The sequence below is a fragment of the Salvia splendens genome, chromosome 14, assembly GCF_004379255.2.
Source record: "Salvia splendens isolate huo1 chromosome 14, SspV2, whole genome shotgun sequence".
Lineage (NCBI taxonomy): Eukaryota > Viridiplantae > Streptophyta > Magnoliopsida > Lamiales > Lamiaceae > Salvia > Salvia splendens.
In genome coordinates this window covers 4,253,117-4,281,019 of record NC_056045.1, presented here as the reverse complement: position 1 = coordinate 4,281,019, position 27,903 = coordinate 4,253,117, and the positions used below count along the sequence as shown (strand labels likewise).

Below are 27,903 nucleotides of genomic sequence, written 5' to 3'. Positions count from 1 at the left end.
TTCATTTCCATCGATAAAATATTTAGGACGTTGTCCTTATTTAAAAGAAAGCCCACCTCGAGTGCTTAATTTGAAATTACGTTCTTTCCCTTGCGAACATGATTCACTTGCGATGATTCACCTTTAACAATTTATATAATAGATAAATCAACACACTTTCAAATTAAATAAATAAGATGCATGCATCCTAGCGAAGTTATTTATCTCGCTTTATCTCGATTATTCGGCGGCCGCTTACGCCCCTAATTTCCACCGTTGGCTCCTCGTATTTTCTTAATGATATCGAAATAAAATCCCAAAATTATAAAAGTGTGTAATTAAATTAACGCAACCACTTTCCCTCGAACTACATTTATTTCGGACTTATGTTATAATTATTCATTCGTTGAAATATTCCGGAATTAATTAAAGAATTCCCCACAATTAATTTAATTATCAATTCAAAGATTTATTTAAAAAGCTCAAACCTAATTATTTCCCACCTTATATCTCCATTTAAATTGAAAAGCCTAAACAAAATTAATTGGGGCCCAACTAACCATATCCTACCATTTAAATTAAAAAGGCCCAAAACTAAGTCTTCTTCCCTTTTTTTTAAAAAACCCAGCGGCCCTTCTTCTTAAGATATTTTTAACAGCCCAAAGCCATTTTTTTTTATCAAAAGTCCCAAATGAAAAAAAAACTCTCCCCACCTACGTGTAACACACTCTATCTCCTCCCTCCCTTCTCTCTATCTCTCGACAAAATTAGAGAAACTCACGACTGCCGGCCGATTCATCCCCCTCGGCACCGGCCGTTGCTCGCTAATCTACCAGAAGAGGTACTGCTGTCTCGCCTGGAGAACGTCGCGGTCGCCGCTGCTCTCCGCACGCCGTCGCTGCTGTGCGGTTCAGCCGTCGCTGCCGTTTCGCGCCGCTGCTGCTCGTCGCCGGAGTCCGCCGCTGCTGTCACGACGGCCCTGCTGCCTCGCCGTCCAGCCCTCGCCAGCCACTGCGGTCGTCACTCCCGGCGTTCCGTCGTCGCACCTCCAACTCCGCTAGAGCCGTCGGAAGAGCGACGCCACTACTGTCAGCGACGCGTCCATCCATCAATTCCGCCACCCGTTGCTCCTATTTACCCCGAAACAGACCCGACGCCTCCGACACTAACCCGACTCTCCCCGCAAGTTAAGTTCTCAGATTTGATTCCAGTTCTTCAAAGGTTCGATCTTTTATTCAGTTTTCTTTGATTAATCGCTTAAGAGGTAAATTACAGATTGATAGGTGGTAGTGTTTGATGTAAGAATGCAGCAGTTTCAAAACGTATTTGGTTGGAGGGGGTGTATACCTTCAACAATCTGAGACGGGTAAGCTGTAAATAATAGAGGTTGTCGCTTCTATCTTCCTTTCTCGGTCCTGTTCAAGAAGTTCAATGAGTTTGGCGATTTGATTTAGAAGTAAAAACGTGTACAGAGATGGAGATTGCCAAATTACCTTGAATTGAAATTTGAAGAGAATTTCTTGTTTTGCTGCAGAGATGGGAAGAAAGAAACAAAGAGTGCAGTCTGTATGAGTAGGAGATTTGGTTGAGAGGTTGGAGAGATTTGGGGAGAGATTCATGGGAGAGAGGGGCGGTTGCAGAATCGTGTATTGAGGGGGAAGGTTCGATTTTTTTTCTTTTTTTTTCTTATTTCTGATTTACTTGAATTTATTTGGTATTTTATTTGTAGATTACGGAGGATGAAGATATCTGCAGGGTCTTTATTTAGTAATTGGATTAATATCAAGGAGAATCTTTAATTAAATTAGTTTAATTCACGGTCCATTGTATTTTATTTCAATTTGTGCAGTCCATAATTTATTTATCACGGACTGGGCTTTTATATTATTTGTCCAATTATTCGATCCGTACGCAAATTGAGTTCAATAAATATATTCCTCACGGAAAGGAATTATTTATATTCGCATAATATTTTATTTCACAACTTCTAATCCAACAATAATTAATTCACCAATTAATTTGCCGACAATTAATTCACGGACTTCGCAAAAATAATAGCATTAAATACAAGTACTTTAGGGTTCACAAATTAGGTTTAGAAAAACGGGGCGTTACACTTAACCTTAGATATTAAAGTTAAAGGAAAATGCTATAACAACAATGGTAGTATTAAAGATCTGTGTTTTAACAGCAACTTCAGTAATCATAGAAGAAGCAAACAGAGATCACAAGATGAATGTAGCTTCGTAAATAATCATACCAGCTGCTCGACTCACAAGTACATCTAAACATAGGGGCATCAAAATATGAAGTCACTAGATTACACATCCATAGGCAACCTGTTTCAGTACCCAGTTAGTTGATTTTCGAGCCAAATGCCAAGCGAAAGCAAGTCTGTTATATACCTGAGATTGTTAGGAAGTGCACCATAAGCAAAAGCTCCTCTAGCATGGGCATCAATATCTTTCTAGAACAACTAACTACGCATCGCATCTGGGAGAAGAAAAGTGAAGATATGATAAAAGATAAAACATGCTATTAAAGATACTAATATGGTCAAGCTACATACTTCTCTTACTCAGCCAAGGCATACGCTGATACACATAGCATAACTCTCTTGGAACTAGAAGTTTTAAGATTTTCAAGATCCGAAAAGAATTTGTCTTTACCATTTGACAAACTAATATATTTCTCACTCAATTTCCACAAGTAAAGGAGTTAGCAGGTACAAACATGCCACTTACATTGCATGTAAAAGTAGTGTGGATAAGGCCATGGACACCTGACAGTGATGCAGAAGAGGAGTTGTACCTTAGTCCTTTTAGTTCTCTATTCATGTCAGTAAACATAAGTTGAGTGAAGAGTACTTGTAACGTAATGCAACAAGCAAGAAGGTATTGTTATAAGCAAATTAAGAGTAAACAAAAAGAATAAGTGAGTGCTAAACACCAATCCATAGTTAGTAGCTTCGGTTCTGAGGCTAGAGCCAACCAATTTACTCTAGGCCTAATAAAACTTCATTTGCATAAACATCTCTATATTATTTCTACAGTCGAAAATAAAGTCGTATGACATGTTGACACTGCTGGAACTCTTACCTCCTGTTGAAGTGGATCTACACTCTTGTCTCTCTTATTATTAAGTCGAATCAATACTCTTGCCTCTCTTATTATTATGTCCATTTATGGAGATGACGTCTCGTTTAGTTTTTTTTTTTAAATTAAATGGGTGGGATCGGTAAGATGTCGTCTCTTCTAGTTTTTAAAGAGATCAATCTGTTGATATGAGACAAGAACAGCAACAAAAATGAAAAACGCAAGTGAAAAAATTGGATGATAGAAATGTACCAGAATACATGTACCTGCACAGTCACATACCAAGGAGGCATGATTTATATCGATGACTCTTTGAATAAACATGGCAATATTGGGAGCAATTTGCTTTCTAGCTTTGAAGAGAGATTTCCTGATACACATGAGTATCACACTTAGGAATCACACAAGGCAACGAGGGTCAAAATACCACCAAAAAATGAGCAATATCCATCACGAGGCTTAAGCGTAGAGTTGATGTCTGATTTAGTTACTCTGGAGTAATCAGGATCTTATCTGCTTCATTTCACCAATCACTTTTTAAACATCAAATAAAAACACATAGAATTGGTAGACAATGTCATATTCAAGTGCGTCAGCTTCGGAAGATCATTTAACCCGAGCCAGATAAGATTACGGAGATGTTAAATATCCTCTGGCAGCTCTACTACTTCTGGGAGATCAGTTAAAAAGGGTTTTCTCATAGCCATGAAAGGTAAAACGGCTACGTCTCTATTGATGCAGCACCGCAATCAGTAGAGCTCCGACGAACGGGATGGAGGAGAGGGCAGAGCTTCGACAGAAAACAATGCAGAGAGAGGGAGAGAGCTTATGATGCAGAATGCTTGTATGTGTGTCCTAATGCAGTGGTATGACTAGCCTATTTATAGGCCAAGCCACCATGCAGAGTCAACCAGCCATTGAAGGCTCATCATGGCAATTCGTAACCGACGTCGGTTACAGGCGTGTGGCTGGAGTGTGCCACCCGTGTGTGGAGCGTGTGGATTTCTCACGTAGCAGCCGTGACTGTGCCTCGCTTGACGACGTGTCAAGCCACTTGGATTGCTGACTCGGCGGTGGTCCAAAAAGAATAGCTTGGGCCAAGCCCCAAGCCCAAAGACCACCCAAAGACCAATTGCCAAGATCCAAGTCCAAGATCAAGATCAAGATCGGGATTGGGCCCGGGCCCGCGGCCGCGAGCGCGAGCACGAGCACGAGCACGGGCTCGGGCGGGAGGGCGGCGGCGGCGCGCGCGTGTGCGCGCGTGTGGGCTCTTTCACCCATCTTGGTCCACTATAATTATTAAGTAACATAAAGTCACATAATTTATACACATTAAAAGATGTGTTAATCCTCCAATGTGGGATAATTAACACTAGTTAATTATTCCCTAAGCTCCAACTCCAAGCTTTAATTAAAAGCTAATTATGCCAAACTTTAATCCACTATTTCTCACTCACCGGAAATTGGATTTGAGAAAGTGAATATACTACATTTATCTACGTAAAATGTAGATCGACGCTATGTCATTTAATTTCACAAAATTAAATGTCTCGTCACATTTATTATTTGGTCAAAATCCATTGACCGGGCATATTTTATCCATGATTTTTACAATCCCCCACATGAGTGGAAATAGCCAAATGCATATGCATGCAGACACAAGCTCAACCCTCGAGAGGTATATAAGCATAAGGATAGGTAGTTGTTGGCCTTGAACCTTCCATAGTCGACACCATCGGATACACAAGCGGCTTAGTAGCGCGATGCTTTGAACTAATCCCCCACGGCATGCACCGAGACAATGGTGTTAACGCTTAAACACCTCAACCTCATCCGTTCTCACGTTTTGTGTCCATTGCGGTCTTGGACACCACTTTGGATTCATAAGTGTGTTTTATGAAGCGACCACACTTCACACTTACATAGGTGATTCTTAGTCAAGTACCTTGCCATACTTGGTCTCTTTGAGAACTCCATCTCTTTGAGATTCTTAAGAACCATTAGAAGTCATAGACTTGGCCTTTACCACTAGGCAAGTTCTCCAACACTCTATTGCTCTCTAGGGAATAGATATAGTTGAGTGTTTCTCATGAACTCTCATAGCTTAGTTGTCCCTTTGAACCAAGTTCTTGGGATCTCCAGTCATCATGGTTGGGTTACCGCTATGATAATTCTTTAGTTTGTGGATTTCAAACCCATTCCCTCTAGCAACTTATTCATTTGATCACGGTTTAACCCTTTGGTTAGCGGATCCGCTAGATTATCTATTGACTTCACATAGTCAATTGTAATCACGCCAGTTGTGATCAAATGTCTCACGGTGTTATGTCGTCGACGTATATGTCGAGACTTACCGTTATAGAAACCATTGTTTACCCTTCCAATAGCCGCTTGGCTATCGCAGTGGATTAGCACTGGTGGCACTGGCTTAGACCAACATGAAATATCTTCAAGGAAGTTCTTAAGCCACTCGACTTCCTCACCCGCCTTATCTAAGGCAATGAACTCCGATTCCATTGTTGATCGGGCTATACATGTCTGTTTTGTGGATTTCCACGATACAGCACCTCCCCCAATAGTAAAGATGTATCCACTTGTTGAAAGTGAGTCTCTATTATCGGATATCCAATTGGCATCACAGTACCCTTCAAGTACCGGGGGGTATCTCGAGAAGTGTAGCCCAAGATTTTGAGTATGTTTTAAATATCTCAAAACCCTCACAAGAGCTCTCCAATGCTCTTTGCTTGGATTGCTCGTGTAACGACTCAACTTGTTCACGGCACAAGCAATGTCAGGTCGAGTGCAATTAGTCAAGTACATAATGCACCCGATGACCTGGGCATACTCTTCTTGTGCAACGGGCTCGCCTTTGTTCTTGCTCAAGTGAACGTCGAGTTCAATTGGAGTCTTAACCGGCGCGCCATCATAGGCTTTGAATTTATTCAATATCTTCTCAACATAATGTGATTGTGTTAAGATGATTCTATCATTCGTTCTTAGAATCTTCATTCCAAGAATTACATCGGCTAGACCCATGTCTTTCATGTCAAAGTTTCTCTTTAACATGGCATTTGTATCGTTAATTACTTGAGTGTTGCTACCCAAGATTAACATATCATCAACGTAGAGACACACTATAACATGACCGTTATTAGTGCTCTTGATGTAGACACATTTGTCGCACTCGTTGATTTTAAACCCATTTGATAACATCACATTATCAAACTTCAAGTGCCACTGCAATGGCGCTTGTTTCAATCCATATAGGGACTTTACGAGCTTGCATACCTTTTTCTCTTGTCCAGGTACTACAAACCCTTCGGGTTGTTCCATATATATTTCATCTTCTAATTCACCATTTAGAAACGCGGTCTTTACATCCATTTGATGAATCTCAAGATTGTGCAATGCAGCAATAGCGAGAAGCACTCGGATCGATGTAATCCTTGTTACAGGTGAATAGGTATCGAAGAAGTCATGTCCTTCCTTTTGTTTAAAACCCTTTACTACTAATCGGGCTTTATACTTATCCACTGTTCCATCGGCCTTAAATTTCCTTTTAAGTACCCATTTGCAACCTAGAGGTTTCGCACCTTCAGGTAGATCTACCAACACCCAAGTGTGGTTTAGCAAAATTGAATCAATTTCACTTTGAACAGCTTCTCTCCAATGCAACCCGTCTGGGCCAGCAAAGACTACTTTTATCGACGTTGGTTCTTCATCCAACATGAAAGCAATGTAGTCAGGACCAAAAGTTTTTGGTGTTCTGACTCTATTACCACGTCTTAGTACTGTATCTTTTGGATCGGGCCTTGCACGCTTGCGCGATTCAGGTTCCGCATCCGCTGATTTAGAACTAGTGGCTTCTTCTTCCACTGGTTTAGAACTAGTGGCTTCTTCAATTCTTGTCTCAGAATTGGTTGAGACCTTTTCCTTGTCTTTGCAAGGAAATGTATTTTCGAGAAATACAGCATTCCTCGACTCAATTGTTGTTCCTACTGTGATAGTCGATATTTCAGACTTGTGAACAACAAATCGATATGCACTACTGTTAAGTGCATATCCAATGAAGATGCAATCAACCGTCTTAGGTCCGATTGTAACTTCTTTGGGCGGAGGAACCATCACCTTTGCCAAACACCCCCACACTTTAAGGTATTTGTAGGATGACTTTCTTCCCTTCCACAACTCATAAGGAGTGACATCTTTTCCTTTGAGAGGGATCTTATTCAAGATATAGTTGGCTGTCAAAACAGCTTCCCCCTACATGTTATGTGGTAATCCTGAAGTTAGAAGCAGTGCATTCATCATCTCTTTTAGAGTTCGATTTTTGCGTTCTGCAACACCATTAGATTGTGGTGAATATGGTGCAGTCGTTTGATGGATTATACCACTTTCGTTGCATAATTCCTCAAACGGGGCTACATATTCGCCTCCTCTATCGCTTCGAATCGTTTTGATTTTACAACCAAGTTGATTCTCAACTTCGTTCTTATAATTTTTGAACGCTTCTATTGCTTCATCTTTACTTCTTAAAAGATAAATGTAGCAATACCTTGTGCAATCATCTATGAAAGTGATAAAGTACTTTTTACCACCTCTAGTTTGCACCATCTTTAAATCACATACGTCCGTGTGAATTAATTCAAGGGGTTTTGTGCTTCGTTCAACCGAGTGAAACGGCAACTTAGTCATTTTTGCTTCAAGACAAATTTCACATTTATCTTGGATATCCAATTCATTAGCCTTTAGTAAATCTAAATTTACTAATCTTTTAATGGCTTTAGAATTTACATGTCCCAATCTACAATGCCACAAATTTAAACACTCAGTCAAGTAAGAGGAAGTAGATGCTTTATTTTTATTAGCCAAAGGCTTTGCAACACTGCGAGTTGCCACACTAAGCTTGAAAAGCCCATCGGTTACATAACCTTTTCCGAGGGATTTTCCAAACTTATACAAAGTAAACCTATCAGACTCAAATACAAGTTTAAACCCCTTATTAACTAGTATTGATCCTGACACTAGGTTCTTGCGGATGTCCGGGACATGCAGCACATCCTTCAAAGTGATCGTGACGCCAGACGTCATCATGAGAATCACGTTACCAACGCCGAGGACTTCGGACGATGCTTGATTCCCCATGTTGATCTTCCTCCCTTCAGCAGCAGTGTAGGAGGCAAACTTGCTCCTATCTGAGCAGACATGAGCAGTAGCGCCGGTGTCGATGTACCAGCCACCCTTGTTATCCACAAGGTTAACCTCTTCGATGACCACAGCAATGAGGTCGTTTTCATCCCAGTCCTTGAACTCCTTCTCAACGACGTGGGCAGTCGGCTTCTTCTTCTTGCTGCGGCAGTCTTTAGCAAAGTGGCCTTGTTTGCCACATTTGTAGCAGTCGCCTTCAAACTTCTTTGAAGGCTGCTTTCCCTTCCCTTTGTCGTTTGGACGGTTTGGGCGAGGGCGTTTGTTGGAGGGACCGCCCCGCTCCAACAGGTTGGCTTTGGCTTCATTTGGGGTGAAGCCCTTAACCTTTTGATCACTTTTGCGCACGTCGGCCTCAATGCGCAACTTCACGATCAAGTCTTCAAGGGTCATCTGTTTTCGCTTGTGCTTGAGATAACTCTTGAAGTCCTTCCAACTTGGAGGGAGCTTGTCAATGATCGTGCACCTTAGGAACTTATCGGGCAAGGTCATCCCTTCAGCCACTAAGGAGTGGATGATCATTTGGAGCTCTTGGACTTGCTCCATGATGGGTCGAGAGTCGACCATCTTGTAGTCCATAAACTTGGATGCTACAACCTGTTCAGTCCCTGCAGCATTGTCTATGCTATATTTCTTCTCTAGGCTCTCCCACATTTGTTTAGATGTGGTTACATTGGAGTATACATTATAGAGGCTATCATCTAATGCACTTAAAATAAAGTTTTTACATAGATAATCCCTTTTCTCCAAGCCTCATAGTCCGCCATGACTTCGAGCCTAGTCTCTTGGTCGCTTGGCGCGGGCGGCTCGTTCTCCGTGAGGAAGTTGGCGACGCCCAATGTTGTCAAGTAGAACAACATCTTTTGGTACCACCTCTTGAAGTCTGATCCTCCAAACTTGGGTGGTTTCTCGGCCGGTGGCATCATTCTTGGTGCCAAAGGTGCCGCAGTTGGTCCTTGGAAGGAACCAATTCCGTTGCCCCCGAAGGAGCCAACAACGTGGTTGGGCATAGAGCCCCCACCATTCACGTTAGGCATAGAGCCCGCCATGAACGTACTATCCCCGAAGGGACTAGCACTCGCATGAGACCCGAAGGCCCCAGCATTCGTGTGAGGCCCGAAGACCCCAGCACTCGATCCATTAAAGGATCCGAAGGAACCACTAAAAGTGGAACCAACCGATCCACTCAAGGTGGATCCACCAGTGAGCCCAAGGGGGTTAACGAACTCCCAAGGGCTTGTTGATGAAGAGGGATAGCGCCCGGGAGTGGGCATCATCGTTGGAATCGACGACGTGTTGACCGGTCCAGTGGTCGCCATGGTGGAAGGAATGGCGGCGGTGGTGGCGGCAGCAGTGGTGTTAGATTCCGTCGACATCTCCAGCAAAGGTGTTTAAGTTTCGAAATTATTAAGTTCAGTTTAAAAGGTCCAAATCCCTTCAAAGGCAAGTTATCTCGTCTTGCGATTGTTGGATTCTGGAGATTACAAGAGATAACAGAACCGGACGTAATACAACCCAAAAGAAAGGAAAAGAAGGAACTGAACTTTAGAAAGTACAACGTAGAATCGAAACTACTAAACCAGTATGATTAGCCGAGTCGAGGAGGCCTCTTCCCGCAAGACGAGATACGCCCCGATAGTGCTCTTCGGTTTGGCGTGTCGTCCCCAAAGGTAAAACGGCTACGTCTCTATTGATGCAGCAACGCAATCAGTAGAGCTCCGACGAACGGGATGGAGGAGAGGGCAGAGCTTCGACAGAAAACAATGCAGAGAGAGGGAGAGAGCTTATGATGCAGAATGCTAGTATGTGTGTCCTAATGTAGTGGTATGGCTAGCCTATTTATAGGCCAAGCCACCATGCAGGGTCAACCAGCCATTGAAGGCTCATCATGGCAATTCGTAACCGACGTCGGTTACAGGCGTGTGGCTGGAGTGTGCCACCCGTGTGTGGAGCGTGTGGATTTCTCACGTGGCAGCCGTGACTGTGCCTCGCTTGACGACGTGTCAAGCTACTTGGATTGCTGACTCGGCGGTGGTCCAAAAAGAATAGTTTGGGCCAAGCCCCAAGCCCAAAGACCACCCAAAGACCAATTGCCAAGATCAAGATCAAGATCGGGATCGGGATCGGGCCCGAGGCCCGAGGCCCGCGGCCGCGAGCACGGGCACGGGCGGGCCGGCGGCGGCGCGCCCGTGTGGGCTCTTTCACCCATCTTGGTCCACTATAATTATTAAGTAACATAAAGTCACTTAATTTATACACATTAAAAGATGTGTTAATCCTCCAATGTGGGATAATTAACACTAGTTAATTATTCCCTAAGCTCCAACTCCAAGCTTTAATTAAAAGCTAATTACGCCCAACTTTAATCCACTATTTCTCACTCACCGGAAATCGGATTTGAGAAAGTGAATATACTACATTTATCTACGTAAAATGTAGATCGACGCTATGTCATTTAATTTCACAAAATTAAATGTCTCGTCACATTTATTATGTGGTCAAAATCCATTGACCGGGCATATTTATTACCATGATTTTTACAAAATCTACTCTATTTAGCATTTTGGGAATTAACTAAAATCTACTCTATTTACCATTTTGGGAATTAAATATGGAGAAAGTGTCTGGTTTTTTTCAACAAATTAAATCTTATCGTACAAACATTTAAATGTGAGGTTTTTTGTATCATGCATTTTTATTTCATGATAGGTGTATCGTATACACCATATAATTAATTTTGGGTGATAAGTCTTCTATATCAATTTAATTTAGGGACAATATCATGCATTATTATTTTCGCCGCCATAGTTGGATCCTTGAATATGAGGAGGCACTGCATTCTGCTCATCTGCTGCATGCTTCATTCTGCTCAATCACTATTCTTACAGAGTCTCATGCATCGGTGCCATTTTAAAGGGATGAGAGAACAGGACAATGATTAGGGAAGAAGAAAAAATGCGGCGCGCATTTTAGGGTGTTTCAAATATTAATAATACTGTATTTGTTTATTTAACATTTTAGCATTTAGGATTTAAATTTTACATATTAGGATTTTAAATATTATTACTGTTAGCTTTTAGGGTTTCATACGTCATGTTTAAATCCTCTTTTATTGTTGTTGCGGTGTTCAAATATAATAAAAATACACCGTTTAAACTCACTGTGTTTTCCTTTTTTTTAAATCTCTTTTTCATAAAAAATATATTTATTGAAAAACATATTAAGTTCAATAAACAAATTTAGAAAAATAAAATATAATACACCATCCATTCCAAGAGTATGCACTTTTAATTGGACATGAGTTAATGCATAATTTGTAAAACAAATAGGTAGAATATCTAGATACTTGTATTATCTAAAATTATGTAATAGAATAGAGTTATTAATTATGAAATTTTCTAAATATTGATACCTAATAAAACATCTAGATTTTGGATAGAGAAAAATCTAAATATAGGGTGTGTTGTATCATTTTGCATAAATTGATAAGTTGAAAATTAAAATGTTTCTTAGTTTGTTCGTAAGTGCTTTTCTAATTACTCATAGTATTAAATATTTCCTTCAAATAACTTAACAACATGATGATGTTGTAAAGGAGAATATTTTAAAGGAGAATAAAGTAAATATTAAAAAGGTAGAAATATAAAGAAATATTATAAAGTGAGAGAGATGAAATGTTATTGATTTTGCCAACAAAGAAAACGATAATCCAAAAGGAACCCGACTCAGCTACATATAGAGGTGTCAAGTAGGTCGGGCCGACCCAGTCCAAGCCTGATGATGCCCAGTGACATTTAGGCCCAACCCGGCCTAAGTCCATGTATGGAGCGGTCCGGGCCAGACTTGGGTTTTGGTATATATAATGGGCCTAGTCTGAGCCTAACCCAAATGGTAAGTGGCCGGGTCGGGATGGGTCAGGCCAAGTTTGTTAAATAATGGAAAGACTAAATAGAATTATAGTACACATATTGCATGCATAATCAATTATGGAACTATGAAAAAATAATAATTATAGAACTATGATATGGTATGGAGTATTGTAATTAAGAAACTAATGTCAGTGGATCGTGGGATCCATTTTATTATAGTGGTATAAGTTTAAAATAAACTGATATATAGAGGTTTTAAGATTTCCTAAAATAGAAAGTCTGAAAGTTTCTATTTGTAAGAGACGGACTAAAATGGAAAGAGTTGATATTTTTAAAATACGGAGGTAGTATAAGTTTTGATTTAGAATGATTAATTGAATTCATCTAATAATAAATAAAAGAGATATTGACATCTAATATCATGAAATTTTCAAAAAGTTGGGTTTTTCCAACGAATTTTGAATTTGGTAAACAATATCACGAACTTTACCTGAGTTTGTTATATCCCACTAATGAAAAAATTATGGCTATATTAATGGATTGAAGAACAAATTTGGAGGGTGTGCTTCAAGAAAAACTATTCTCAAAGTTTGAAAAACTTGAAGCTCTCGAAGTTGTTGTCGAGAAATTACGAAAAAAAATTTGTATCATGATATTATTTTCCGAAATTTTTTCATTGGTGGAAAATAACAAACTCGGGGTAAAGTTCATAATATTATTTATCAATTTCAAAGTTTGTGGGAAAAATCCAATTTTTTGAAAGTTTCGTGATATTAGATGTCAATATCCCTAAATAAAATTAAAGGATATTTATATATAATATGCAAAAAATAAATATATTCAAAGAATTAAGGATACATAGTACTATAAAACTGAGATGGTGCCGGGCCATAGCCGAGCTTTGAGTGGGCATGGGCCCGGGCCGATCCTGGGTTAGTAAAAAGGTCCAATTGGAGCCCATTTAACTTGCTGAGCTCAGCCTAAGCCCGCTCCGTTTCATTGGTGGGCCGGGCCTGTTCCGGTTTGGCCCGGGCCGTTTGACATCTCTAGATACAAAGGGACGGAGGGAGTTCTTTATTTATTTATTTACAGGGGAACTGCGAAAGTAAATCCGAAGTCGGGAAGACGAAACAAGGGCATAGTTCTCAGTTTCCCAAATTGAATTCCATTTGAAAATCGTAAGTCATCCTTTATCCAGGCAATAATGTTACATTTTCTCTACGATTGTCACAATTTTCCTGATTTTATTCCGATAATTTTACTTTAATCTATTCGCGCAACTGAACTGCAGTCTGCTAGTCATTCAGCTACAAACGCAGTCGATCGAAGCTCAAAATGGTATGTGATAGAAAAAATTTTGTGTGTAAGCGAAAACTTAATTGAATGATGCCCATCAGTTGCAAAAAGTTTGGTTATTGTGGTCTTCCAAAAAGTCTGTTTTTTTGTATTACTCATTTTCTTCGTTTCAGTCTGGCAGAAAAGAAACTGTTCTGGACTTGGCGAAATTCGTCGACAAGGGTGTTCAAGTCAAACTAACTGGTGGAAGGCTGGGTATGTGGCTTCTGTTTTCTGGATTATAATTTTTGTAATTCCATTTTGTGCGTAACGTGCTGTTGTTAGGAAAAAGGATAAAAAGGATCTAAAGTAGTGATTTTGATCTTCCACTTGACTGGATCAGAATATCAGATGGACGGTAGTAGTGTTGTTTGCACTCAATATGTGGGCAGAAATGTTGGCCTACTTTCTTCAAGTTCGTTATTGGTTTTAGACTAATTGGTTTTGATCAATCATTTTGTGTTCTCTTTAAAGGGGCTTGATATATGACTGAACGTGTAATCTACTACTATATATCAGTGTGCTGTTTATTGAACTTACTAATAATAGCTTCCTGTCATTTTTACTATGAAGACAGTTCATTGTCATTTCTCTTACTCTCTAATTCTATCTCCAACTTTCTTTGGTTTGGGATTTCAGAGGCTTTTCACCGCCCTTATCGACCTATGGTTACTTAATTAGTGGCAATAATTGTAAGACTGACTAAGTTATAATGACTTGATAAGTGGGTTCCTGTTTTTCTAGTTGGACATATTGTAGATCAGAGACTTTCCCTTGATTCCTTGTGAGGTTTAATTATTTCCTGGAGTTTGCTGGTGTTTATGGATATGTATCTCTATGAATTTGCCTTCATTGATTTTAGCTTTTGTCATCATGCGGGAAGCCCTTGTTTCTGCTTTTTGACTAATCTGTAGAAATAAAGCTGAAATTCCTAAGTCCAAAAAATCTTACATGGCACTTGCAGCATAATTTGATTTCTAAGTATTTGGTTGGTCATACTTCGGTTCAGTGAAATATGCCAGTCAATTATACAACTTCTGCAGCTTGTGTTTCACATCCAACTATTTTTTATGCTCAGTAGTAGAACCTCATGACTCAGAAAGATAATGTTTTTCTCACTTTCTGTGGTTTCTTTTGGCAAAGCTAGATGCTATAATCCGTATAAGCTTAACTCCAACTATTCCTTTCAGTGACTGGAACTTTAAAAGGCTATGACCAGTTGCTCAATCTTGTTTTGGATGAAGCAGTAGAATTTCTCAGAGGTAAGTTCATTAATTGCTGGCAGTTTCTGCAAACATATATGGCATGATTCTGTAAATTTATCTTGTGTGCACCATTGGTATGACCATTTTGTTGACATATGATGATAACCAAGGTCATCCAGACCTCAATGCATATGACTTGTGATATTGAAATGTAACAAGATAGCTGCTCATCACTGCTGATGAGCGGAATCCCAGTATACATTATGTTACATGAATTGGTCATATTTAGAAGCTGCTACCGTATTTACCTTCAACATCCAACTTATTACTGATATAATCTTTATTTTTGGCTTGATGTTATTGATAATTAACTCCACAACCATGGGTTTTTTACTCTTTTATACCACATAGCCATATTTGTCCCTCTAGGCACTTAGTAACAATGCCTATTGATTTCATGTATTACTATATTCTGAGCTAATAATTTGATGATAATCATGATGTGCAAGGACCTTATGGATCTTTGAATCAGTGAAGTCACATGATAAAACTCATCTGTGACTCTCAGTGCTGTTAAAAACGCGCTCGGGGCGCGGGTCGCCAGGGTCGAGTCCGGCTTCGCCCCAACATGGGTGAGCCGAGCGAGATACGTGGGGCGCAGTGGGGTCGCGATCAGGGCGGTGGGGGCGTCTGGGTCGACGAAGGGGGCGTGAATCCGTTTTTGTGTAAAGAGGGAGGAAGCTGAAACTTTTTTTTATTTTATTAGTATTTTAATATGGAGTCCTTTTGATAAAACCTAGGCACCCACCGCCTCTTTTTGCCTCTAATCATTTCAACTTTTTACTTTTTCTCTTTTTTATACTATTAATTTATTATTATTGCCAACTTTTCATGTTTTCCCAAAATAACTTAATTATAAATTCATTAATTAAATATCAAAACAAGTAAATAGATTATAATTCCTCCGATAATTATTTTCTACCCAATGTCAGATTGAATTTTAAATATTTTTTCTTCTAATTATGTAAGTATAAGTATTTATATATTAGTGACTTATATTTAATCATTATTATTACTAATATATAAATAATAAATAATTTTGCGCCCCGATTCGTGTGTCCCTCGCCCCGGCGCCCCGGACCGACCCGCGACCCGGGGTCCAGCGTCATCGCCCCCGGACCGACCCGCGACCCTAACAACACTAACTCTATCACATAAACTATCCGTATATGACAAACATTGTCCTTCCCATGAGGAAGATATTAAGTGCTATGGATTTTAGTTTCCTATACTAGTAGGAGTCGTTCTGCATAAAACTATCAATTATTCACATACACATTTATTCACTCTCTGCAGATCCAGAAGATCCGCTAAAGACAACTGATCAGACCCGCCGCATTGGCTTAATAGTATGTCTCATCAATGTGCATGGATAATTTGAATTGTGTTCTATACTTCTATGTCCAACTGTACTGCAGATTTACATTCACCTTCACTTACAATTTGATAGAGCTTGAAGTTTTACATTAGCTGAAAATCCTCCATACATATCGGAAGATGCTTGCATCCTCATGGAAGTTTGATTTTCATTTTTTAAAAGAATTATAGCCAAAACAATTTTTAGGCCCCTATACTTAAAATTTTTTAATGTTTGTTATGCTAAGTCCTCGTACTGTTTTTTAGTTTACAAGATCCCTGTGCTGCTATATTTTTTTGCATTTCCAATTGTGATTCATTTTTGAGATCGCATTAACACAAACATCATTGCATGTTTATTTGATAAATTAGCACAAGGCTTAGAGAACGCAAAATAGCTATTACCTGTTCCTTTACATGTAATGTTCTGTTTCTGCAACTTCAGGTTTGCCGAGGAACTGCTGTTATGCTCGTTTCCCCAACAGATGGAACAGATGAGATTTCCAATCCATTCATTCAGCCTGATGGGGCATAGATGCTGCATCCCTATGTGAGATCCTACTTTTATGGGAGACTTCAAGAAATGGGCATTACTTTGCAACTTCTGGAATTTGTTTCCTCTACTTCTCTTCTATCATAAGTTAATCTTTCTCAGATTTAATAGTTGTGCCGTGGCAGTGATGAGAAATATACTTAGATGTGTTAATCTTTGTCCAGATAGACAATATTTGGATATTTCACAGTGAACTAGTGCTAGGCAAATGCAGCACTAGTAGTTCTGCTGCACTGACCCTTATCTTGATTCTATGATCTGTTATACATTCGCAATAGACATTGGTAATCGGGACACTATTTGTCCAAATTTCTTTGGTTTTTTTGCCCATTGTATGTTTGCCTTTTTTTGGATGTTGGAATTATTTTATTTATCATCTTTGTTAAACTCTATGTAATTTAGATGAAATCATGTGCATGTATGTTTTCAAAGCCCCGTATTATTGAAGGAATTTTGGAAAAAGCAAACATTTGCTGTACGTGTACTAAATTTGCTAGAATGCTGCTTGCTGAGGGAAAATTCAATGCCATGCCATGCCAAATTCTAAGTTCGTCCCATAAAATTAGTCTCTAAAGAATATTGTGTTGCTATTTTGGTCTATTCTATAAAATTAGTTCATTTTATTTTTGAAATTTTCTTCATTATACATTACACTATTAACATTACACTATTAACAATGTGGATTTTATTGTCCACAAACATCACTTTATTTTAGCTAAAAATAAAACTTCAACCATCTCTGGCTTTATTCTCCCTCTCTTTCTTTATTCTCTTTTTCTTACTTTATTCACTCATCTCTTTTACTTTTTCTTCTCTCACACTTTACTCTCTTCATTTTAACTCAATATATATTATTTTCTTAATTTTCGTGTTTAAAAAAAATTCATCACTTGTAGTGAGACGAAGGGAGTAGGAGTATTAAAACTTGATTGTTTATCGACATCGGTAGCTTCGATATAGAGAGAGAGAGAACAATTTTTGGTATGATAGCAACGTCGTTCCTATCTAAACATGGCATAAATCGATTAGAGAGAATTTACCCCATTCAATTTCCAAAATATCACATCGCTTTCCAATTCCAAAAATCACATCATGATGGGTAGCTTTTTTTTCATCCTTTTATAATGTGATAGACATAGTAGTACTACTATTTTCAATGCTTTCTAGTTTCTACCTATTTACTTTAGCAGAATGCGAATGTCCATTCATTTTAATCTACCTTTTTCTTCATCGTAGCTGGCTTGCTGCTTGGGTGGATCAAATGCATGCAAGTTACCACCTACATATAATATTCAAATACTATTTTTATTTCATCGTAACATTACTTCTAATTTATTTCAAGATGATACTATGTCAACGAATTAAATTCTTGAAATTTTCAATTCATTGTGGTAAAAGGCGGATTAACAGATATTATCTCAATCTGTCGATCTATCTACATGGTAAACGTTCTCTTACAAAATAAATTGAACAGAAAGATAAATCCAATTGCAGGACAAAAATTGGTATGCATCTCCATTTAGGATTAATCAATTTCGAATCATGCTTTATCATTTCTAACTGAAATTTATCAATCATAATTAGAATGCACTCCCACCGTTAGAAAGTTTATCACTTATTTTCATTTCCTTCACTCTTACAAAGTTTGTAATATTTCACTTACCTTTTTAGTAGTAGACCACGTATATTCCACCAAATCTTTTTCACTCATATTTTATTATAAAATTAATTTATAAAAATATGACTCACATTCCGCTAACTATTTCCACCCACTTTTCATTATATTATTAAAATCTGCGTCGAGTCAAATCACAATAAATTTTGGCGCATGATTTTCGAAAGTGCGATTTATTTCTCTAAAAAATGATAATAACAATTTACATATAGAAACAATATAATATAATAATATACTTTTACTTCTACGTCTGTAATTAAATCTTTCATATCTCTTTCTTAGTCTATTCGTTGTTAGATGTCTCATTTCATTTTTATTATTTTGGGTGAATTTCTACATCCCACAAATTCTTTTTTTACTCAAATACTCTCTCTGTCCCATTAAAAATGAAAGGTTTTCATTTTTGGATTTTTCCAATTTAATGAAACGTTTTTCTTAAAATGGAAACATCTTTATCTTTACTTTTTCATGAATCTTATTTTACTTTCTCTACATTAATTCCAAAACACTATTATATAAAAATCGGTGCCAATTCTCAGATGTTACATATTTAATGGGACAAAGGGGTATTTAATAATGGACGGTTCCGAAATCCTCAAGTGGACATCCGAGTATCCAAGTATATCTATAAGTAGCAACCCCTTGAATTCATATCCTACCACCAAAGTAAGAAAATCTTAAAAATAAAGAAACCAATCTTTATTTATTTAGAATGACATTAAACCAAGTCATCTCTATGGTTGATGGAGTGAACACAACACGTACAATATATCCACCCAACATAACTTATCAGTTATCAGATAAGATATTTATAAGAATTTCCGCTAAATAACAATGACATCTGCCTTTATTTGATGGAAATATGCATTGCATTTTTACATGAATAAAGAAAATGGATCACTATCTTGGAAGCGACAACAAATACGAGACCGCGTCATTAAAGACCTGTTCTTGAAAAAAAGATTAAGAAATAAGCATAATAGCACATAAATTTGTTCATCTCAAATTTATTCCCAAGTGATGGATGCCCTGAAATATGTACAAATTAGATTCTTATTTTACTGATTTTTCTTTCACAAAAGAAATTAAATTTAAGAAATATTTCAAAATTAATTAAGTACTTATAATAACTTAGTTAAAAATACTTTTAAAAAGCAGTGTGTTATATGGTTATGATCACATCCGACTGAAAACAAAGATTTCATTAAGGTGATTGTACTTTAGCTATTTTCTATAAAGTCTTACCTTTATCCGTTCAATAAAAATAGTCCATATTTATTTATAAAAAAATCTCTTTTAATTTACTCCTTATTTATTAGCTCAATCATCTTATATTTTCAACTAATTTTTCTCTTTTTCTCACTATAATAATTAAGCATATAAATCCTTGTCATCCTTAAATGATCTATTTTCATAAAACCGGAGGGATACGTTTATCATTTTTTTTATTGTCGCAGTCATTTCTTTTTAAAGTATTTTATTTCCCCTACTTTGAATATTATTCTCTCAATTTAATTCCCTTAAATACTTATAGTATTTTCTACTAGTAAATTTTATACTCAAAAGATTTCATCTATTAGGCTCTCTATTTAATTTATAAATGCTCCACTACTCTAATTTTTTAAAATATTGTAGTCAAAAGATAAACTTAATTAATGTGAGATGGATGAAGCATATAAAAATGAGACTGATTTCACTAACTCATTGAAACAATTTAATATTCTTATGTTATGTAGGTCTAGATTCCAAACCGATATTATAATTGTTGCTAGTAATTAAATAATCAATCATCAATATCAATATCAATAATAGTAGTATAAGGTTATCCACTACGCTGTCTCTATACCGTCCCTTAACTACTATTTGATTACTATTTGAGAGCCCCACTGTACTTTATTCCTCCATCCCTTAACTAAGGGACGGAACCTGCAACGCTCCGTCCCTTAACCGTCCATTATTTCGTCCCTTAAATTACTATTCATTCAATTTCATTTTTTATTTTTTTCCAACCCAATTCAATTAAAACAAACACACTTTATTAAAAAACATACTTTATTAAAAAAAATACAAATTTAAAGAAAATTAAAAAACTACTCCGCCGGCTAATCATCCTCCGGAGGCGGTCGAGGTTGATGGGGAGTCGGAAGGCCAAGTTGTGCTGCCATATGCACAATTCCGTTCCACCAGGCCGCGAATTGGGTGTGCGAGAAGCGGGAAGTGTCCGCCATTGTGGCGGTCATGTACGCCACCATAAGTGTGTCCGAGCCTCCCCGCGAGCCCGATCCCGAGGCCGCCTGGCTTGATTCGCCTCGGCCCTTCCTCGCTCTAGCCGTTTTCGCCCACTTCGTCCCTTGCGGCCGACGGCGCCCACGGCTGGATCCTCCAGCATCGCCGACCGTACCCGCAAACTCCTGCGATTCAGCCTCATGTGGGTTGATGCCCTCAGCGGTGTCACCACCAGACGAGTATTGACCACTCGCCGTATGCTTCGTGCGCTTCGAGTTTGAGCCTGAGCTGGAGCGGAAACCGCCGGCCCACCGTTCCTCGTCCTTCACGGCCTGCCAAACATCAACATATCTGAATTGTTGACGGGTGTCCTGGTAGTAGGCGCGCAAAGCGACGTTAAAATGTCGGTTGCAGTGGCGCCGCTTCGGCCGAGTAGAGGCCGCAGAATTTTTTGACCTGTCGGTCGACTCGGTCAAAGTGAGAGCGGAGCATTTTGTATTTGTGCTTGCGGGAGCCTTCGGCTTTATCCGGTGGTAGACCTCGCAGACCTTTTCCTAGAAACACTTCCGGGGTTGTTGATTCCCGACGATGGGATCGTACGAGACGGTGATCCAGGCGTTGTACACCGCCAGCGTTTCCTGGTTGCTGTACGGATGCCGGCCTAGATCCTATTCCCCTTCTTCCTCCTCGTCCTGGTTGCTGTACGGTGATCCTCGTCCTCGCCCGCCTGGGGTTGTACACCGCCTCGTCCACCTCCACCGCCTCGGCCTACTCCCGGCGTTGGATCAACGGGAAAATCCTCCCGGATCTGGGATAATCCCTGCGAATACCGCGGGGCGGAGAGACGGGCATATGCATCAACGTCAAAGTTGGGTGGTTGGTACCCCCGACGTCTCCGAACCTTGGGTCCCCGGCGTCGACGCACTGGAACCGCCCAGTGTGTTGATCATGGTCTCCAAATTGCCGAAGGCGTTGAGATCTCACCCGCCGGAGCCGGAACCGCCGTAGTTGCCTTCGCCGGACATCTTGTGATAAGAGGAAATTTGAGATGATAGAAGAATAGATGTGTAGTTGTGTATGAAATGAGGATGAGTGTAGGAATATTTATAGAGTAAAAAAACTAATTTAAAAAAAAAAAAAAAAAAAACGATATTATTACCGTTAGAATTTTTTTTTATTAATTTATTAATTTTTTAAAAAAAATTGATTTTTTTAAAAAATATTTATTGCGTCAGCACGTGACGAAACGCCGGGTCGTGCCACGTCACATAGGCGCGTGGCGAGCCGGCCCGTCGCGTGGCTCGGTGACACGGGACGCAGGACGAGACGGCACGGGAGGTTTGCTGCAACTAGGGATGTCAATGTAGCCCGTAACCCGTGGGCTGGCCCGAATAGCCCGCCAAATTTATAGGGTTAGGGTTGGAAATTTCTAGCCCGATAAAATCACAACCCGATTAGCCCGCACCCGATTAACCCGCAACCCATTAGGGCCAGACCCGAAAACCCGATGGGCTGGCCCGAAAACCCGATTAAATTTCTATTATTCTATTTTTTTTACTCTCAATTCGACATTTCATTGATTAATATTAACTAAAAAAATAACTTTCAATTTTATATTAAATATACAAATTATATATTTAATTTTTATTAATATAATAATTGATAAATAAATTAAAAACTTCAAATTCACAAAAAAATATATTTAAATTTCTAAAACATGCATTAAAATTTTACGAAATATCTCAAATATTACTATTTGATCATGTTTATGATTGAGTTTAAGCATATATCTTAAATATATCATAATTAAATGTTTTACATTGTATGAATATTAGTAATTTTAATCATTATTTATTGGATTGATCGCATGTTAATATTATCGGTAGCAACCCGATTAACCCGCTGGGCTAGCCCGAAACTCGAGCTTTTAGGGTTAGGGCTGAGCTTTTATAACCCGAAAGAAATCACAACCCGATTAGCCCGCACCCGATTGACCCGCAACCCGAGTAGGGTTGGCCCGAAACCCGACGGGCCAGCCCGATTGACATCCCTAGCTGCAACGCGGCGCGCGACGAACCCGTCTCTCCGGGACAGGACACGGGACGCCGGGTGGTGGATGCTCTAAATACTTCTGCCATCTTTATCTCGACAGCCGAAAATGACTCTTTCGCGAACCCAATGTCACTATCCAAATGACATTTCCACCCTCTTCTGAATTCCCAGATAATTCATGAAAAACTCTCAAATCGTTAATCAAATTTATCAAATACCGAACAGATTATAGTAAAAATTCCATCTCATAATACAAAAAGATCAAGAAAAAATCACACATAAAACTAGTAAAAATCTAGCAATATTGTCACACTAATTAAAACTCTATTGTATATCGTCACAATTGAAATAAAAAAAAATCAAAAAGAAACAAAAAAGTAACAGAAGCCGTTGTCTCACAGCCTCTCTTCTACAGTTCCGTCCCTGGGCCACGAGACGGCGTCGTCTCAGCTCGAAGAGAAGTGCAGCAATAATTTCATTTCCGATTTATCATAACACGAAGAATCCCCGATTCTCGATTGAGTATGTATTCGGCGGAATCGTTCCTTCGTCCAATCCTCCTCCGGGGATTTCAGCCTCAAATTTTGACTATCTTCGCGGCTTTGACCACCGGATTCTCCCTCGCGATCGCCACCCGACCGGCGGTCTTGTAATCGTAGCTGCAGTCGTGGCGATCCGAGTACCGATGATCGGCGCAGAACAGCTCACCGCACCGGCACCTGAATCCGGTCAATCCGACTCTCCGGCTGCAGCCGGAGCACCGGTTGACTTCTCTTTTCACCGGAGGCGCCGCAGCCGATAAATCCACCGCCGCGCGATCCTCCTTCAGATCTGCGCTCGTCTCGAGGAGCCTTGGAATCCTCGGCGGCGAGGATCTGACGGACGAGCTGGATCTGAAGGATTTCTCTCCGAACACGTGGATTTTCGGCTTCGCCACGCCGGAAACCACGGGAACGGCGGAGGCGGAGACCTCCGACGGCGAGGTGAAGCATTTCTGGCACAAATTATTCGCGGCAAAATTCCCTGGCACGCCGCATTTGACGCAGAGCGAGATGTTCTCAGGTACGACCTTGAACTCGGTCTCCTCCTGCTCTGTCTTGTGCGCCATCGGCGATAAATTTGTGTGATTCGCGTTGAAATGCGGGGAGAGAGAGAGAGGGAGATTGGAAATTGGGGGCGTTTAGAGAGAGACGAGGGGCGAGGAGGCTGCAATTTGAAGGGTGATTAAAGTCGGTGGCGTCTCATAATGGCCTCATAGGGACGCGTATTCGACAAGTTGGTGACGGAAATACCCCTCGTGCTTTCTCTAAATGGCGCTAATAGGGAGGTTCTAGATCACTCTGACGTGGCATTACGTCCATTTTGGGATATTTTATGCTCCTACCATTTTTTATTTCATAGTATAATACTGTATTTCCATGAAATTAGTTTATGGAGTTGTATTTTTGTGATTCGTTCACTTAAATTATTTATTTATGATAAAATTTCAATTTTTTCTTTTTTTTCATATTGTACTAATAGTAATATAATGTCTTCAAATAAGATTATTTTTTATATAAAAAATAAGTATTTTCTGAAAAAAAATGTTTGGTCGTCGTATATAATTGCTAAGCCAACTTGCCTCGTATTCATAGAGTTAGATTAGTCATTAGTGGGGCTCTATTAATTTATCATGGTAATTATTACTGGGTGGCTATTGCAGGATATATTAAATAAATTTGCATTTTGATTCATGTATTTTATTCAAATAAATGATAGCCGTTTACATTAAATACTTCAGCTGTCGAATTGGTTACCAATGATAGTATTGAAAAAATGAACTTCAATCAAATTTTAATTTTTTATACTATTAATTTAAGTATATTTGATTACAATTACCCTATTAAACTTCATGCAATATGGTTTGTGGTCCAAATTAATGCTAGCGTAGTAGCGTGATTGCCTTTGCCTTCATATTGAAGTTGACCAAGTCAGCCAGTGTTATTTACTAGGAGCATTATCATTTTTGCTAAAACTGTACATTATTAACTGACATAAATTTGAATACACATGTCTATATTATCAAAATTACTACTAGTATTTAATTAAAAGTTCAATATTCAATATCATTTTGACAAATTTGGAATTGATATTCACAATTTAATTAATGATTCATTTAACTAATAAAAACATTTCCTTGTAAAACAATACAACTTTGACATTATATTTAAGGGTCCATAGTCATTTAGTATAAAAGTTTGATCAAATTATGATTAGTTCATGACGTTCAAATTTAGAATATTAAATCACAAAATATCATTTTTTCCTTAATTATCTCATTCATACACAATATATCATTTTTATAACGTTCAAAGCAATGCGTTTTATTAAAATAATGTTCCTTTAATTTCTTATTTCTTATAATTTAAATAATATCATTTTAAGCATGACTAAAAGACTCCGATTTGTATACGAATGAGACAATTAAGCAAAACTGAAACTTTATTATTTGATATTTCAATTTCAAGTGTCATGGTACTGACAACTGTTTGATCAAAGTTCATGATTTAATTGACTATCATATCTATATCTAATTAGCATTAGGAGTCGCAATGAAGTTCCACTCAAGAAATATCCAAATACTCAAGACATATTATTTTCTAAATGTATAATTAATAATTAATATCATTTCAGTTTGATGTATTATTTTTATATAGTTAAGGGTCAAGATAAAAAATTTCAAGCACAAATCGAAAATAACCCGAGATTGATAGAGTTGACTCGATAACTAATTAAGTTTATTCAATTAACTGAAAATTTCCCTATTATTTTATGTTGTTTATAATATACTTTTGATTTGAAAAATGGGTTGATTTTCTAAAAATTACAATAAAAAAATTATGAAATAGGAGTCTGTATATGTTAATTGAGCTTGTTCGGTAGGAAAAATAACGCATATATGTTTGAAATTATATGACAAAAAATAATATTTTTATCATATAATTTTAAACATAGATGAATTATCTTTCCTACCAAAACTTGTTAAATTATAAATAATCAACAACCAACACATGTTTTGCCATCACGTTATTCATTTGTTGTTTTTGTGTTGACGCATGATAAATGAAGTTCAGGAAAATGGAAATAATTCAAAGTAATCGATTATTTATTTTGATGGGTCACTTAATTTTGAACTTATTTAAATGCATTTTATCAGTCGAGCCTTTTGCCCATTGGGCCCAAACCAATTTTACAAAATGAACTTCGCTTATTTCTCTCCATTTACATGATTTTACGAAACTAAACAAGGGAAACGAAATGTTAAAATAAAGGGATAACTACCTTAAAAGTCATGAACTTTGCCAGAATTTTGGTTTTTCCCACGACCTTTAAAATTGACGTATAAAGTCACCAACTTTGCCGGGTCGCTGGTATTTCCCAAATTGACCTAACCCTGTGTTTTCCGGCAATTAAAAATCCTATGTGGCATGCCTGAATGTTGACGTGTCTGGCATCGGAAAATATTGAAACGACGCCGTTTCTTAAGGATAAAAGGACGTTTAGTCCACCAACATGCAAAATTAGGTTCAAATCAAAACTACAATTAAACCCCAAATCAAACACTCGTCCTTCCTCTCTCGATTCATCCACCCCCACCCATTGTCGATTCTCAGAATCAAATCGCGATTCATCCTACAAAACTGCTGCAATCCCGATTGTCCTTGAAATCCCGTAACAAGGTAAGACCATAGCTTCATTTTAGGGTTCGATTTAGGGTTCGTTAGTTTCGTTGAAGATGCGATTGATTTCGTTGGTTTTAGGGGTCGATATAGGTTTCAATTTTAGGGTTTGCTTGTATTACCTATTTAGGTTTGAATTTTGAATATGCGATGTTGTGGTTCCCGATTTGTGGTTGGATTGGGCGATTTCGAATGTGCAATTGGCAATGTGTATTTAGGGTTCATGACTGTTGAAATCCCGAATGTAGATTTTGCAATTTAGATTTGTATTGGTTTTAGGGTTGTGTATAATGTTTCATCCAGAATTAGGGCTCAAGGTTGGACTGGTTTGAATGTTCAAATGCGGTTTTGGTGCAGGATGTCCACTTCTTCCCAGCATTCGAGCAGAACTTGGCCGAGGTTTTAGGCAGTGGTCTGTGATCACGGTCTTGAAGCTGATGTGGTGACATCCAATACGGATGCCAATCCCGGACGACGCTTCTATCGTTGCCAAGTCTGGAAGGAGGTCGATTACAAATTCTTTCGTTGGATTGATGCATCATTGTCACCGAATCAAGAGTACTTCTTTAAAAAATTGAAGCTGGATAGAAACAACGTGCAAAGAGCATTGAGAGATAGAGTTCCTAAGCAGTATGCACTTGACGAGAGCCTCCGTTCCAAAACCACTGAAGTTGAAGCACTCCAAGGTGTTGTCGCAGATTTGCATCGTCAAAATCGGAACCTAAAGGTTGTCATTTGCATTTTATGTATCATCATTTGGATATTGTCGTAGCTTAACTTGTAATGGATGGAACCTGAAACAACACACATATTGTACACATAATAGTTTCGATGCAACACATGGTAAAATCATAATATTATATCCTGTCTCAAAATAACACCCACGGTTTACACATCATAGTTTGGTGTCCACAAAAAACCATTGTTTTCATCCAAATACAACTACTTCCCAAGTCGAAATACATTGTTTTTTTTCCAAATTCAACTAGTTAAATCATGTTTCAACCATTGTTGGTGTTGCCTTGTTGCGTGGGGATTGAGCCATCAACAACTCCACGGCCTCCACCGCGGGCTCCAGTACGGCCTCCACCACGGCCTCCACGACCTCCCCTTCTTCCAGCTCTCCCAGTTATTGCGATGGTACTGTGGTCTGCATTGGATGGTGTCTTCCGAGGCCTTCCCATTTTGGCCTATAAGTTGAGTAAATTGCAATGTTAGTAAACATTGGAACAAAATAGAGCGTATGTTGAATCCAACTAGAGTGTAATACCTTTGGCTTTGGAAAAACTTCAACTGGCTCATTTTTGCAAGTTCTGGAGTTGTGGCCTTCTTGTAAACACTTCTGGCATGTCATCACACAAATTTTCCTCATTCTATTGGGTCTGGCTGGATCATTCTCGAATGGGTCCCTCCTTCGCACCTTCTTGGGCCTACCAGGCATCTTCTTCACTGGTGGAGGTACAACCGGGTACCCCTCAGCAGGAGGCAAGAGCTTCTCCCCATTTAATGCTGGCAACCCATATCCATAGGCAGACTTGTACTTGCTCAAGGAGAAGTATTCATGGACATAATCA

The 27,903-nt window shown here is 38.7% G+C and overlaps 3 protein-coding genes across 9 annotated transcripts; 2 read left to right on the top strand and 1 right to left on the bottom strand.

The window, feature by feature from the left end:
• Positions 1-177: 177 nt before the first annotated feature.
• Positions 178-1,792, top strand: LOC121765351. 7 transcript variants are annotated; one of them, XR_006042829.1, is made up of 3 exons: positions 428-1,200; positions 1,283-1,345; positions 1,514-1,792. XR_006042829.1 is itself a non-coding variant. In XM_042161467.1 (3 exons), the coding sequence occupies exons 1-3, from the start codon at positions 671-673 to the stop codon at positions 1,549-1,551; spliced, it is 621 nt and encodes a 206-aa protein (XP_042017401.1). In that variant the 5' UTR covers positions 443-670; the 3' UTR covers positions 1,552-1,792. The 7 variants fall into 7 exon arrangements, 3 of the variants coding, with proteins under 3 accessions (XP_042017401.1, XP_042017400.1, XP_042017402.1); XR_006042826.1 differs by having other exon boundaries at positions 442-1,345; positions 1,514-1,640; positions 1,709-1,792; XM_042161467.1 differs by having other exon boundaries at positions 443-1,200; positions 1,293-1,345.
• Positions 1,793-13,237: 11,445 nt separating this feature from the next.
• LOC121763382 (sm-like protein LSM7) lies at positions 13,238-16,987 on the top strand. Its single transcript, XM_042159393.1, has 6 exons — positions 13,238-13,326; positions 13,440-13,486; positions 13,618-13,699; positions 14,674-14,745; positions 16,045-16,097; positions 16,550-16,987. The coding sequence occupies exons 2-6, from the start codon at positions 13,484-13,486 to the stop codon at positions 16,637-16,639; spliced, it is 300 nt and encodes a 99-aa protein (XP_042015327.1). The 5' UTR covers positions 13,238-13,326; positions 13,440-13,483; the 3' UTR covers positions 16,640-16,987.
• Positions 16,988-22,836: 5,849 nt separating this feature from the next.
• LOC121766183 (zinc finger A20 and AN1 domain-containing stress-associated protein 5-like) lies at positions 22,837-23,844 on the bottom strand. The gene has a single exon (XM_042162536.1). The coding sequence runs from the start codon at positions 23,716-23,718 to the stop codon at positions 23,188-23,190; it is 531 nt and encodes a 176-aa protein (XP_042018470.1). The 5' UTR covers positions 23,719-23,844; the 3' UTR covers positions 22,837-23,187.
• Positions 23,845-27,903: the final 4,059 nt, after the last annotated feature.